Source organism: Ambystoma mexicanum, chromosome 10 (assembly GCF_040938575.1).
Source record: "Ambystoma mexicanum isolate Mex_15411 chromosome 10, UKY_AmexF1_1, whole genome shotgun sequence".
Lineage (NCBI taxonomy): Eukaryota > Metazoa > Chordata > Amphibia > Caudata > Ambystomatidae > Ambystoma > Ambystoma mexicanum.
Window position 1 is genome coordinate 592,817,428 of NC_090932.1, and position 15,957 is coordinate 592,833,384.

The window sequence follows — 15,957 nt, forward strand, 5'->3', positions numbered from 1 at the left end:
ACTTCCCATCGGGATAGAAATCGGTCAAGGCCCGATATCCCAAGTCTTCCCAGTGTTTCATTAGAAGTTTATCATGTGTGGGGGTGAGACCTGGGAATTGCCAAATGGGCAACCATTTATAATACGGGTGAAGGCCGGGTTGTGAATGTAGTATTTGTTTCCACGCCATGATTGCAGTCGCCACGGGGTCGGCCTGGGCATCAGTGTGAAATGTGTGGTGGAGTATAAGAGAGAGGGCGTTAACCCCATCGCCAGCTAGCTTCTCGAGCTTCACATGTGGGGGGGGTCAGTGAACGTGTCCAAGTATGTGGCGTGTTGGGCCTGTGCAGCAGTCCAGTATTTTGCGAAGTCAGGAGCGGTGAAGCCCCCTTCCTAGTATGGACGGGTCATATGCTGCCACTTCTTCCGGACCGCACCGGAATGCCACAAAAACTGAGCGCAGAGAGAGCGCAGATTCCTGAAGTATCGCCTTCCAGGCCAGATCGGCACATTGATGAAGACATAGAGCAATTTGGGGACAGTTATCATTTTAATTAGAGCCAGCCTGCCCGACAAGGAGAGCGGGAGCTTACGCCATCCCAACAGTTGAACTTCGGCAAGCTGCGCTACAGCCCCGTAATTGTCAGCCAGTAGTGAAGACATGGTGAGGGATACTTGCACACCGAGGTATTTGATGCCCTTTGGTGACCAGCGAAGGGGAAATTCGCATGACGGCTGTGTTGTAGTCGGTGTGAGTGGGAAAATGTCAGATTTGGCATAGTTGATGGAAAAGCCTGAAAAAGTGCCAATTTTGGTAATGTCCCGTATGACCGGGTCCAGGTGGGTGTACGGGTCCCTGATATAAAGTAGCACATCGTCCGCATACAGCGAGATGATCTCCGGGGCGTCGCGTAGACGTATATCTCTACGCGTGTGTTTGGCCCTGACGCTGTCAGCCATGGGTTCGATGGCAAGTGTAAAAAGTATCGGGGAGAACGGGCATCCCAGGCAGGTACCTCTGTGGAGGGCGAAGGGGGCCGAGGTCCTAGTGTTGACCAGGACTCTGGCTATGGGGTCTGTGTAGAGCAGCTTGATATACGACATCATGCGAGGGCCAATTCCCATTTTTTCGAGTACCGTCCACATGTATTGCCACGACACCATGTCCAAGCCTTCTGGGCATCAAGGCTGACCACTAGAGCGTTTGCCTTGGGGTCAATTCTGGCCAGGATGTTAAACAAGTGGCGGATATTGAGCGCTGTGGACCTGCCGGGCACAAAACCACTTTGATCGGGATGGACGTGTCGTAATAGTGAGGAATCTGTTGGCGATGATCTTGGCGAATATGTTCATGTCGGTGTTGATCAAAGAGAGGGGTCTGTAAGAGCCGCATTCGTCCAGCGGTTTGCCAGGTTTGGGAAGCATGGTTATGAGCGCCTCGCGCATGGATTGGGGCAGGGTGCGTAGGCTTAGTGCCTCATTCCAAACCTCCAAGAGTCTGGGTGCCAGGATCGCTACATGCTCTCGATAGAACTGGTGAGACCGTCCGGGCCAGGAGCCTTGCCCATCGGGCAGTTCGAGATGACTGTGGTTATCTCGTCAAGGGTGAATGGAGCTTCAAGCTGGTCGCTAGTGGTGCGGGAGAGGAGGGTCATGGGTATTTGGCCCAGCAAGGCATCTGTGTCTTGTAAACTATGTTCCTGCTGGGGGCCGTATAGAGTTGTGTAAAATGCAGTGAACGTCGTAAGAATGTCCTGGTCAGACCAGCAGAGGTTGCCGTCTGCGTTTTTGACACAGTCAATGCGAGTCCTGCCCCCCTCCGTGCGGACCAGCCTGGACTGCGTCCTCCACGGTCTGTCACCCTCTCCATATTTCCTGGCCACTACGGGACGGCATAGTACTGGACCTCCCTTTGGGCGTGGGACTCAAATACTTCCAATTCCGCTCTGATCTGTGCCAGTATGGTCGGGGAAGGGGCAGCAGCATATTCTTTCTTAAGTTCCTTTAGTTTTGCCTCAGACCGTTGCAGGCTACTTTTGACAGCTTTGAGAACCCCGGCTTCTCTAGACATGCACATCCCTCTAGTAAAGACCTTGAATGCCTCCCATCGCACCCAGTCAGTGGTATCCCGCCTGTTGTTGCAGTCAAAGAAGGTGTTAATATCAGCCAGGATATCTGCCTTGAAGACTATGTCCCATAGGGCCTCAGCCTTGAATCTCCAAGAGGAGCGGGAAGGGGGGCCGTCCTGTCCCAGTGTTATGCGTAGTGTCATCAGTGAGTGATCCGATAGTGTGCACAGTAGTATGTTGGACTCCATGACCCTGCCCACCATACAGCCTGATATGAGAAAGAGATCTATCCTGGAGTGGCTATTGTGCACCAATGAGTAAAAAGTGTACTCTCTAGACTGAAGGTTGAGGGTTCTCCATACATCTGTAAGACCAAGTGTATTCATGTGCGCCAGGAGCCTATGAGCCGCGCTTGATGGGGCTCTGCGGGAGGTACCGGATCTGTCTAGGTCGCCATCTAGGATTAAATTCATATCACCCCCCCATAGGACCGGAATACCAATGTACTTTAGAAGTATACTGATGATGGCGTTGAAGAATTCTGGAGCGTCAAAATGAGGGGCCTATGTATTAACAAGGAGGCATTCCATGTTGGCGAGCAAGCAGTGAAGTATTACAAATCTACCCTCGGGGTCAATATGGCTGGTGCGCAATGAGAACTGGACTGATTTGTGGATTAATGTCAGTACCCCCCTGGACTGGGTTGAGTATTTCGTGTAGTACCTGTTGTTGCCCCAAGTCGGGGCGAGGGATGTTGCCAGGCGCCCCAGGGCGTGACTTTCTTGAAGGAGGAGAATCTTAACGCCATGCCTCTGGGCATAGGCAGTTATCTTGTGGGCTTTGGTGAAGTTGCTCAGTCCGCGGATATTCCATGTCATTATATTAAGAGCCATGGTGTCATATTATGGGACATACCTGCAGTAGTGTACATTCCCTTGTCATAGTCTGCGTTCACCACCCGCATAGGTGTAGTGCGCTGATGTTCTACATCTCTCTGCCATGCCTTTTACTTTAAACACAACCCCAACTACGCCCCCACCCTCACTGCCCAACTACAACATGCAGTGCAGCCCCCCCACCCAAGAACACAAAAGCCTCCAACCGGGCAGAATCTCACCAAGAGGTGAGGGCCGAAGGGCCAGATCCATCGTGGAACAGTCCACTTTCCCGCACAACAGGGGCAAAACATAAGGAGTAACCAAATGAAAACAAACATTGCAATTGCAGCGAAGAGCGCTAGTGCCGTGCGGCCGGCAGCTTAAGATTAATGTGGGGCAGCATTGCCGTCCCAGTGATGTTACTGCGGTAGACGGATCTTGTGATCGGCCTCTGAACCCAGAGGGCGCCCCCAGGCCAGGCAGCGAAGTAGGAGAAGGGGGGACCTAGGGCTGGCGCCAGGCACTAAGAGGAGTAGGAAGAGTGTAATTCGTCTAGGAGCCAGCCCGCAACCCAATGTACGTGATAGGAGGCCATATCTGCAGGGTGAACGATGACTGGTTGCCATTAAAACATCGAAAAATAAGGATCAGTGGACATGATGCGACATTCCGGACCGTGCTGTTCATGATCAGTCGCCGCTGGGGGGGTCGTTCCTTGGGCCCTGTAGCGGTATCTGCAATTCGATGAATTTCACTGCCGGGACTGTGAAGAAATATAGCTTGCCATTGTAGGTAATTTTCAGCCTCGCCGGGAACAGAATAGCATAGGGGATGTTGCGCTCCCTGAGCAGTTTCTTCACGCCGAGGAATTGGCGCCTCTCCTGCAGCACCGCAATTGAAAAGTCAGGGAAGATTCTGATAGTGTGGGCCTCAAATCGTAGGTCTCCCTTCTCCCCGGACAGGCGGAGGATGAGGTCTCTGTTGCGATAATTTAGTATCTTAGCGATAATGGGCCTGGGAATGTCACCCGGTCTAGTGCGAGGCGATAGGGCCCGATGGGCTCGCTCCACAGTGAAGTACGGTGAACGATCAGGATTGTCTAGCAGGTCTTTAAGTAGTTTTTCAACTGCATCCTCCATTTGCCCCTTAAGGACGTTCTTGGGAACCCTGAGAATGCGCAAGTTGTTTCTGCAGGAGCGAGACTCCAAATCGTCACATTTCGCCTTGACATTTTTCATTTCCCGCGACAGGTAAGCCACCGTGTCTTGGAGCACGTGGATTCCATCTTCGTTGAGCGAAATTCTATTCTCGGCCTCGGTGATCCTGGATCCCGCCTGGCCCACTCGATTCTTAAGTGAGGCAACATTCGCATTGATGTCGTCGAGCTTTTCGTGAAAGACGGCAAAGTTTTTGGCCATGGATTCCATTAAAGTGGGGAGATCAGGCGGTGTGACACCGCGGTGAGGGCCCGGGTCAGGCGAGGATGACGCTTGGTCTGACTCAGCTTGAGGGACCGTTTTGGCGAACTTGTCCATGGTGCCCCCGTGGGTAGCGCTCTTAGATCTGGCTGGTATTTGGTCGGCGTAGGTCTGGAAGATGGAGAGGGACGCCGGCGGGGGGAGGGCGATGAAGCGAGTAGATGTAGGTCTTAGCTGGGCCCTCACTCGATGCCCCTGCAAGCTCGGCAAGCAAGGTGGTTTAGGGTGGGTGTCGCCCCTGGGCGGTTGCAGATTGTAAGGTGGCCTGGCCTCAGTTAGTTTGTATGGGCAAGCCCCACACTCGGCAGGCTGGTATGTAGTGGGGCCCAAGTACAGCTGAAGAGGCGCCACCGGGTCCACAATGAAGGCAGCGCACACGGGCGCACGTGGAATGGGCAGCCGCAGGGAGGAGGGGGGGAATGCTGCACTCACCACCCCACCACTCCTCACCTGAGTCCTCCGTCCGGGTGGAAAACGACTGCCGCAGTAAATATGGGGCCGTGGCAGCCCGATGATGGATTCTCCGGAGGGGGGTGAGGGTGGAGGGCGCGCTCCAGCGCAGGCCCAGAACGCGGCTATGTCCGCCGCGGCTCGCCACCAGGGAGCACCCTTGGCCAGCAGTGTCGGGCTCCCGCGGTGCGCCCCGGGATCCTCGGCGATGTACGAAGGGAGGGGGGTCAGGGCCACTCCTCTGGCCATCTTGGCGCGGGCGCCAGAAGGCGATCCCAGCGGAGGGGCCGACGGCCACGCGCCGGCGAGCTCCACACCCGGCCAGCAGCTCCCAGGGGTCGCAGCTGGGTCCCCAAAGGTCCCAAATTCTCACAGAGCACGGCCACGGGTGTGCACAGTGCCTCAGCGAAGTATCAGTGTCATATAGCAAGTAGGACTGCAGATGTTGAAGGATTAAAGCCTGCTCCGCACAGAGCTCAGAGGCTAGGCAGCCATCTTGGACTGCTCCACAGCGCCACCCATCTTCGGGCTTTTCTTTGAATGGTGTTCACTAAATATGTATTTTGTAATGGAATACACCTTCCTTTAAATCAACCCAGATGTTGTCTGTGCAGTAATTCTTTTTATTGTTACTATGAACCTAGGCTCCTCACCTGGCTACCCAGCGTACTTGTAATGCAAAGTTGACTGAATTTGTCCAATACCATATCCGAAATTAGGAGTCAGCGCAGTCAGTGAGAATACACTTTTTAGTGTTTCTAGTTTATGTCAAGGGATAGTGAGAAGTATCCCCTTGTATTCCCACATCTGCTGCAGACCACACAATCCTCTTTAACTCTGGAAATACTTTGACTATCTAGGATTGCGCACACCAAGCACCGGGATTACTTCTCACCTCACTCAATTTACTAATGCAGCAAGGCGCATGTACGCACTAGGCTTTTGGTATGAGCATATGAAAGCATATCAAACGGGAGCAGATTACTCTTTCAGAGATAGAATTCCGGGCATCATTTCATTAATAAAAATCAAAATCATGGCTTTCACACCCTTGCCAGATGGCAATTCATCACAATATCACATAGCATAACCCTGTTGCCAGAGAGGTAATTATCCTTTCCAGTCAGTGATAGCTTCATGACGATGCTCTGTTTGACGAGTGCTTGATAATCCAACATTATTAGATATCTCTTGCTTTCCGTATACTTAAAATATCTCATTGTGCAGTATTTATTGTGCTCATTTCCTTACCTTGTACCTTGAGATCGTTAATTACACATCATCTTCAGAGATCATGTTCATTGTGTCATTAATTGTATCTATTCATAGAAATCGCCATTACGTCAACCCTACGTTTCCTAATAAATGCACGGTTTAAATGTATTCATCAATCCATACCATGTAAATGATTGCAACAGTGGTTGTCATTAAAGACCCTATCCTATATAGTTTACTCACTCGTTGTGCTTCCTGTCATCTGAATGATGCATTTAGAGTCACGGCCAATCTCCCTGGAGTTGAAGGGGCGCACCCGTACAGCCACTTTCACTGAGGCTCCGGCCATCTTCAAATGTCTAGCCTTCGCTGTGGTCGCCTGCTTGAAAATCTGGGCAGAGCCTCCTTAGACGAAAGAAAAGTTAAAAATGTTAAGTAAGTAGAAATACATACAAAAACATTATGTTATCTCTGCTTTTAAATGGTGCGGGTATCTGTTAATAAACAATTGCTGGTGTATGAGGCTTTATCACTAGGAGACAGGGTCATTTCCTGACAAGAAGACTACATCAGCATCAGTTCTCCCCTGACAGAGTTTCCTGTCCGTTTTTTCAAGAGTAAACACATCCTCAGACAGGCAGTATATGGTCTGCTTGATGGAATTTAAGTAGTGTGATGTTTGTCCAGTTCACTGTGCATTACTGGTGGAATTGCACAGTCACAAAAACAGTGAACTTACTAACAGGGTTTTTGACATTGGTAGAGCTATCCAGAACTCAGTTTACTCATGGCAAAGCGCTGTCATTTGTGAAGGGCTTCAAGAGTGCGGGCTTTTAAATTACTCTTTTCCAATGGGCACTGAAAATGGTCTGAAGGCTGAAAAACATTCACAGAAATGCTCTTTGCATGTTTATCCACCTCCAGGCCATTTTGGTGAATTGTTCAAAGACGGAATGGGTAAAAGAGTGGGTAATTTACTATGTGTGCTTCTCCAGTAAAAAGAGGTCAGAATTCTAAAGGATTCTAATCGTTTTTATTATGCCTAATAATAGGTAGATTCCATAGGAATTCCTGTAATGTCAGCCAAGAGGATTTGGCATGGTGTCTGTTATTACTGATCAATTTCGAAAGTCTGAGATCAAAGTGGTAAATGGCACAGGAACATGTGGACTCCCCACTTTCCCATGACATTTATTTTCAATACAATTAGCAGAATCCTTTGGTATGGACCAGAAAAGAGATCCCCTTCAACAGAATTACTGGGGCATTTAATATTAATATGGGCCCATAAACAGACGTCCGTGAGTGGTTTGTTATCTTTAGTGGGTCAGTAGGAGTCAGACACATTGGACATTTCTTCTTTTTTTATTCAAAATAAAAAAGAAAAAGCCTGCCTTACCGTAGTACTACATGGATGTTCCCTACCCAAACAAACCTGCTGTCGTCAAGAATTCCAAATCAAAAATGTCCTCTATCCAAAATCTAAACTACCTGATCCTACAACTAATACAATAACTAAGGTTTGCCAAAAGAATGTCTCTCTTCTCGCTGCTTCCCTTCGACCGCCTGTCTCGAGACTTTACCTCAGGGTTGTTTTAGTTCACATATCCATCAGATATGAAAAGATCATCCTCTAGAAAGATGTTCATTAAGATGGTGTCTTCAGGTTCTTAGTGTCTTATTTATGAACTCCCGACAACTGCTCATAGGTCTGGTATTCCAGACGCTGTAATGTTCATCCATATTCTCAGTAGTTTCCTTAATGGTTTTCTTAAGATAGTCTCTTACAGTCTTTCTTATGATTATTGCACTCTCTTTCCACTCAACTCTTCTGGGGCTTGATATGTCTTTGTCATGGGTGAGGCACCACCACTCATGGGGTCTCTCTACTAGGCGCTTTCTCAGAGCCCTTGGTTCAATATGTAATCTTGACTCATAGTACTTTTCAAAGTCTCTCATTAAGGGATTTCCCCACTCTTCAATAATTAACTTCTTCCATCCTTCACAGGATTCTCTTTCTGGTTTTCTCAAAGCCTCATGCTTAGTTTCTCCACTCACTTTCCTTGTTTTCCTGTGAGATATGCACTTATGCATTTTCAATGTCTCAACTTTAAAATGCTAGTTTTCTAAACTTCCTTCACTTAAGGTATGTTCCCTCGGTGGCCTCCACCTTCTCCATTCCAGCCAGGTACCTTCGTTTGTCGTGGGTAGCATTTTGGGATTTGGCACAGGTCTGCTTTTTTGGTTCCTCATCTCCCTGGCTTGAGCTTCGCAACAGCCCCGCTCTCAGCATCTCCGTAGATTTCTGCGCTCTGCGAATGATGGCTGACAGGAGGTTTCAGGTCTCTCACTTCCACTGGTGTCAGTGTAGTTAGACAGGCCCAGGCTTACCACGGTGCTTCCGTGATCACGCCATCACGTTGGATGGTCCTCCAAGCTCCATCCTCATAGCAGCCTTTCTGCCGTTTCTAGCATGTTGGTCTGGCATTCTACGCTTCTCGGATTGCTGCGGGTGCGGCGGCTCCTCCCCTCCAAGGCATAGCTACGTCAGAGGGCTTCCCCTTCGTATGGCTCTGTCCGATCCACTAATCCTTCTTACAAATTCGATCTTAACCTCTTAAGCGCCATCTTAAGAGCTATCTCGTCCTTGACATTACATTTGCAGTGCCAAGGACGAGATAGCTTGTCCATTTTGGCACTCTGTTTTGTGCGATCCCTGAGATTCCTCCTCACGGCCCGGAGGTTGGATTTCTGTCAGTTTCACATCAGCAAGCGTAATGCGTGCTGACGTGAAGCTGAAAGTAATTTTCACTGCGGCAGCCATTTTGGCTGCCGCAGTGAAAATAAAAGGTGAGTTTCCACCTTTCTCTCCCGTGTTCTGCAGCACTATTGTGCCGTTCAGATCGAGGGAGGTGTCATTGGAAAGGGGAGACTCTCCCCTTTACAACGACACCTTTGTTTGAAGCATTGCTGGGCGTGGATTGGGCGCAGAACGCTTGCTTCGTGCCCAGCAATGCCAATAGACCACCAGGGATCTGTTTGTAACATGAGGGGTGAGGGGGCTGCTTACTATGTAAGCGGCCCACTCCACCCAGCCCCCCAAAGCATGGGGCAGCAGGTTTGGGCCCATCTGCCCCTAGGGAAGGGACCCAAAAAAAACTGTTTCATTTTGGGGGGGTTTGGGGCCAGTAGATCACCTGGATTTTTTAGGGCATGAAAGGGGGGTGGCCTCTCCCCCCCTTCCCAGGTGGATGGGGGGCACCTCATGTAGCCCTCCCTGGGGGCAGATTTCTGCCCCTAGGAAGGGGCATCTGCCCCCAGGGAGGGCTACATGAGATGCCAACCATCCATTTGGGGTGGGAGGGAGAGGACCACCAGAGAACTTGGTTCAGGCCTTCTAAAGTATGGGACTGCAGGTATGGGGCCCCCCTGGGGGCAGACAGCCCTTTCCCCCCACTGCCTGGGGGCAGATTGCTAGTTGGAAGGGGCAAATGTGTTTTTACTGGGGGGTGAGGGCCAGTAGACCACCAGGGATGGCTTGAAATGGGGGCTGTGATTGGAGAGTAGTAGTTATGATTGGTTTTTGCTGGGGTGACCATAGGTAATGAATGTTTTTTTGTTTCGTTTACAGCTTTTTCTACGCGAGCAGCTGCAACGTTATGTGAGTATTGTTTTTTAGTATTCTACGGTTAGAGCCCATTATCAGTGGGGTGGGTAGGACTTGGGCTGGATTGTTGGGCTGGGATAGAACTGCAGGGTCAGGCCACAAAATTGCCCCCCATGCCAGCATAACATTGGTGTTTCCCTGGGAGCGGCTGTCTCCCATGTGGGTTGACCGTCCGCAAGCCCAGGCTGCACCTCTGGGTGTGCTGCATTACAGATGTCACCTCCAGGGAAGGCTTCCCGGAACTGCCACTGGACTTTGGGTGGTCGACCCACATCGGAGACGGATACCCAATAGCAGCGGCGGTTCCAGGGAGCCCCGAAAGGGTCCCCAACCTTTACAGGAGGGAGAAGCTGTAACGCAGGCCAGCCAGAGCTCCAGGCGTGGCTTGGGGATGGTCGACCCACATGGATGACGGGTGCCCAAGGCCTGGGACATCACCCCAACCATCCTTGAGCTCTGGCTGGGTTGCGTTACACCTTCTTCCTCTGGGAAGGGACGGGGAGCCCGCCGAGGCTCCCTGAAACCACTGCTGGACTTGTGAATGGTCAACCCTCATGAGGGACAACCACCCCAGGCCAGGGACATCACCCCCGACCATCCTGGAGCTCTGGCTAGACAGCATTACAGAATTTCCCTCAGGGAAAGGTTGGGAACCCTGCTGGTGCTCCCTGGGACTGCCGTAGAACCTGTGGACTGTCAACACTTTTTCTTTTCCACCGAGGTAGGTGCACCCACACATGTGAGGTACCGTTTTTGTTGGGACACCTGTTGGAATGCGGAAAGGTAGGACATGTTTTGTTGATGGCATGTTTCAGTGGTTGGGCAGAGGGTAATGTCTGAACCTTTTTTTTTTGTTGTCGCCAAATTTTGTATTTTGCCAGGGCTTGTGGGTAGTAAATTGTGGGGCGATTTGCGCAAGTCAGACCTTTGTGGATTCCCACGGGTGTCTTCTTTTCGGAAATGCATGGGGTTCAGTGTTTTCCTTGTTGGCTTCGACACCCTAGGCCCAAATCTGTAGGTTGTCTCCCCAAACCCTTTTGGGGGTTACCAGTGGTTTAGCCTTTTGCCTTTGCGCCCTGGTAGGTGCACCCACACATGTGAGGTACAGTTTTCATTGGAACACCTGTGGGAAGGCAGGAAGGTAGGACATGTGTTGTTGGCAGCGTTTTTCGGTGGGTGGGCAGAGTGAAATGTCAGAAAAATGAGTTTTTTTTCCCAAATTTCGGACTTTGCCAGGGATTGTGGGTGATAAATTCAGGGGCGATTCGTGCAAGTCACACCTCTGTGGATTCCCACAGATGTCTTCTTTTCGGAAATGCATGGGGTTCCCTGTTTTCCTTGGTGGCTGCGACACCCCAGGCCCAAATCTGTAGGTTGTCCACAAGAGCAAAATCACTCAAAATCTACTCTGCTGAAAGACTTGGGGTTACCAATGGTTTAGCCTTTTCTCTTTGGGCCCAGGTAGGTGAACACACACATGTAAGTTACCGTTTTCATCGGGACACCTGTGGGAACGCGGGACGGTAGGACATGTGTTGGTGGTGGTGTGTTTCTGTGGGTGGGCAGAGTGAAATGTCCGAAAATTGTTGGGTTTTTTGCCAAATGTCGGTCTTTGCCAGGGATGGTGGGTAATACATTCTGGGGCGATTCGCGCAAGTCAGACCTCTGTGGATTCCCACGGGTGTTCTCTTTTCAGAAATGCATGGGGTTCTCAGTTTTCCTTGGTGGCCTCGACACCCTAGGCCCAAATCTGTAGGTTGTCAACATGAGCAAAATACCACAAAATCTGGTCTGCTGAAAGACTTGGGGTTACCAGAGGTTTAGCCTTTTCCCTTTGCACCCAGGTAGGTGCACCCACTCATGTGAGGTACTGTTTTCATCGGGACATCTGTGAGGACGCAGGAAGGTATGACATTTTTTGTGTTTGCCTGGTTTTCATAATGTTCTGACACATTTGCTGCTGCACTTTGTCACACAACCCTTTCATTTCCCAAATGTACCTACATTTAGAAGCTGCTTTCGTCACTATATACTTTTGTAACCTGCACAAGTCACCTACCCTTCAAAAGGTCTGCCTGTGCTCTTTCAAAAAATGTATGCTTGCCCTTCATCATCACATTTGTTTTCCTTATTTACACATGCTAAGTATGTCTGTTTAGGCTGTGAGCATAACAATCCTTTATATCATGGCTCAGTTTTTGGCTTGTGGTATTGCTTGTTTTGTGAACCATTACAAAAAATGTAAGATTTCCTAACTGGAAGGGTCGGGTAATGTAGCAAAGCATTGTTTTTCTCAAAATTCACAAAAGCCATTCTTACCGGGCCAACCATGTCCACCAAATACCTTTTTTTCTGTCATTTTCCCAATTTTTCCCCAAACTATGGAATTTTTCCCTACATAGTTGTTGCCTGACCCGCGTAAATCACCTCTTCCTAAACTTGGAATTTTGTCTACTTTTCAGAAATGTATGCCTTTCTGTCTTCCCATGCAGCTTTCCTGCCCATCTTTTCCATTCCGTCCACGCATGTCCTATTGAAAATAAAAGCCAAAATCGCCGACCTCTCACAAAATGGCTGGTACCCAGATCAAAATATGTTTTTCTGATTTTCACTCAACCTTGTCTTGAAAGCCTGGAAATGGGGAATTCAGCACAGCAAACCATTTGTTCCTAGCACTTACAAGGATAAACCATAGGCTTCTTGGTTAATCATTTTATTTGCCTTTTCTGAAAAAACGCAAAATTGTCTCCCTTTTTGGTTATTTTCTCTCGCCCCCTATAGCAAACTAGAATTCCTTGGTGGCGTTATGGCTGCTTACATGTGGGGAAAAAAGGGGCCATATTTGGCCAAGATATCTCATGTAACAAAAAAGTTACAAGGGATTGAATGGTAACAAACCGAAATCACCAAAAAGGCCTTGGTACTGAGGGGGGAAACCCATGGCAGTTAAGGAGTTAAAGGGATATTCCCTTTCCTTCAGGTGTTGTGGCTATTTCAGCATTGCCTGTATACAAAAAAAGGAGCACACATTATTCATTTTTGGAAGCAGTCCCATATATGCAGATAAGGTGGCATGCATATTGAGTTCCTTGTGGGAATGGGAGTCCTTGTTCCCTAAGGGGGAGTCACTCCCAGTGAGGTTCCACGTGCCCAGACCCATAGGGAGAGTCTTGCAGAGCGGGCTCCCCTGCCTAGCCTCAAAGGAGGTGGCTCCCCATGGGAATAAGGGGCAAATACTGTCAATTTGTCACATATCCTAGTAGTTTCAACTTCCTTCCGGTGGTGCCGAGGGTTTAGGAAATACTGTTAAATATGTTATTTTGTGAAAACTTAACGCAAGGTACCTTAGAAAGTTTAAAATTAAGACACATTTTGCATTTCACAAATACAAGAAAATATTTGTGGATAACACCTAGAAGGAGGAGTTTATTTCTTTAAAAAAATGTAAATGCTCACAGCCTCTCACAATCAGAATTACTAAGAGGCAACTTTCTGAAACAGAACCATATATCTGCCATAGAAGACTTTGTGGGACACATTTATTTGCCATATGTTTTGTCCTTGGAGTCTTGTACAATGCATTCCCTTCACGAAGACATATGGGTATTGGGATTTCAAGGGATGTATGAGAAATATCCATGTGCATATCAGCCTGGCTAGTACGATAAGTAAATCAATATTTATGCTGTGGAATGGCACATACAGATCTGAAACATGATTGCAGACCCTCCAGAGTGGCACCTTCTTAAAGAACACATTACTTGGGGGTTTTCACCTTTAGTTAGTAAGGATAATCCAGACATGCACCCCTCGCTCTCTGAACCAAGAAGGATGCTGCAATTCAGCTGAACTTCATTAATGATGCGCAGCAAGGTAGTACTATTTGTCGGGGTGGCAGTTGGTATTCATATTGAGAGGAAAATTAATGACATGTTGGTTGGTGCAGGACTGTCCTTGTGGATCGGCACAGACAAGTGTGAAAAAAGAAAGGTCTCCTTTGGTATGGCACAGATATCGAAAATTATATTGCAGGCACTTCTGATTGGGCACTATCCCATTGCATAGGTAATTTTGGCCTTTTATATTTTGTGTGTAGAGGTGCTCACATATTTGGCAAACATATGATACAGGTTACTTACCATTCATATTATTTTGCAGATTGTATCTAACTTACAGTCGTATGCGCTTATCAGCCATCATATGCATATGGTTAGACTGAGATTTGCAACTGAATGTTAGGCATCATGCTAGGGAACCCAGTGATCCTGGATAAGCACACATGCCAGATAATCGACTGTCGATTATCTGGATGGTAGGGAGCCAGAAAACAGAGCAAAAAAGCCTCCAGAGAAAGCTTCCTGGACGTCTCCTCCATTTACTGGCACCCTATTGTTATCAGTTCATCAGTGCCCCAGGCCACCCCACACATTACACACACACACACAGTGTAAGGATACTCGGCCACGTCTGCTCTGTATGGGGTCCCAGCGGCAACTGCCGTGTCCGGTCCTCGTTTATTCCAAACCCGCAAGCGCGAGCCGGATCGAGGCTCGCGCATGCGCACAATAATATTATGCTCCGTAACATCCCTCCTTTTCTCTCAACAAGAAAGACAACAAACCATTAACAATCCAACAACTCAACATGAGTTAACTCGTACTGCGCCGGACCGCCGTAGGCCTCGGGGTCCATGACATAGTTCCGGAATCGAGCTGGACGCTGCCGCACCTCTCTGCTCGGGTATCTCCAGCTGCCCCCTGGGGTCGGCAGTGGCACTTCCCTTGGTGTAAGGCCTCCACCTCCATCCGGTACCTCCATTGGCGGGGGGAACCTCTGGGTCCGCCAGCTCAGGCATCTCTTGTGTACCCTCCGACGAGTTGACTTTGATTTTCTTGACGTAAGACACATTTCTGGTTACCGCCCCTCGCCCGTTGGCTGCAGTTACCATGGATCCTTTCACATGGGTCACCCCTAGAGGCTGCGGTTCGTATGTGAGGGCCATCTTTCCCTCCGGATGTCTGTTCCTTATTAGCGCAGTGTCCCCTACAGCGATATCCTTTTCATGGAGATTCCTCCGCTAGCTTTCTTTCTCGTTCTTGGCCCGCCGCTCCTGCCGGACGCGCTCATCGTCAATTACCCCAGGTGCTCTTCCTTCCACCTCAGGTATCAGCCCTCTAGGGCAGCATCTAAACTATGCCTCTGCCTGTGCGACCCCCGTGGACTGGTGTGGGGTCGTCCTGTATTCTCTCAGGAACTCGAAGAGGTTCTGGCATAGCTCCCTCCACCATTCAGTGAAATGCAGAAGATTTTATTTAGGGTCCGCATAAACCTTTCTGCTTCTCCCTTAGCTCTTGGCCAGAGCAGGGTCACTCTTTGGTGTCAGATGCCTCTATCTTCCAGGTATTTAGCAAATTGTTGCCCCTGAAACGGCGGGCCATTGTCTGAAAGTTTCAATGGGAACCTGTGCGTGGCAAAGATCTTCTCTAGTGCAAAATGGTGGGGTCACAAGCCGTCGACTCCACCAACTCGATCTCTGGGTATCTGGACCACTGATCCATCACAGCTAGAAAGTACATACCCCTTCCTGTGGACCCAAAGTCTACATGTACGGTTCCCCATGGCTGCTCGCTTCTCTCCCTGGACCGTATTGGGGGACCCCTTTACGCTGGGCTGGCTGCTTGGCAGGGAACACATGTGAACACAAACTCGTCCACGCTCCCCTCCAGGTCGGGGAATCATACCTTTGTCTCAGGCATGCTTTTGTTTTCACCCACCTTGATGCCCTTTGTGCGCTAGTTATAACACCCTGGCAACCAGGGACCACAGAATGACAATCTGCTGTCCTCGTAATATGAGTACATCCTCCGACACAGAGAGCTCATTACGGGCTTTCCACATCGCCTGCAGGTCTTTCTGAGCCCCCGTCTCACGTCTGGAGTTGTTGGCTAACACGTCCTTCCATTCCCCGCTGCCCATAGCTGATTGAATGAGCTGATTGAATGACCTGAAAGACCTCATTGCTGTCCGACGCCGAGATAATGCCACCGGCATGACGGCCTCCACAATGCTCTGGACCATTTCGATGCACTCCACCACCTCTACATTGTCTTGCCAGCCCCGGGGTGCTGAGACAAGTAATCGGCTGGGTTATTGGTGCCAGGCCGGTATTGCAGTTTTACCCCATATTCGATCAGGGACAAATTCCACCGTTCAATTTGCAG

At 49.4% G+C, this 15,957-nt stretch overlaps 1 protein-coding gene across 7 annotated transcripts in view; it reads right to left on the minus strand.

Annotated features, from left to right (window-relative positions):
* The window catches only part of KIF1A (kinesin family member 1A), a 4,129,412-nt gene that overhangs the window by 3,994,923 nt on the left and 118,532 nt on the right, over window positions 1-15,957 (minus strand). For 6 of the 7 annotated variants that reach the window (XM_069618143.1, XM_069618141.1, XM_069618142.1 and 3 more), the window contains exon 2: window positions 6,313-6,474. In XM_069618143.1, the coding sequence (XP_069474244.1) occupies window positions 6,313-6,418 (106 nt within the window). In that variant the 5' untranslated portion in view covers window positions 6,419-6,474. The remainder of the gene's footprint in view (window positions 1-6,312; window positions 6,475-15,957) is intronic. The other variant, XM_069618139.1, reaches the window with a different exon arrangement.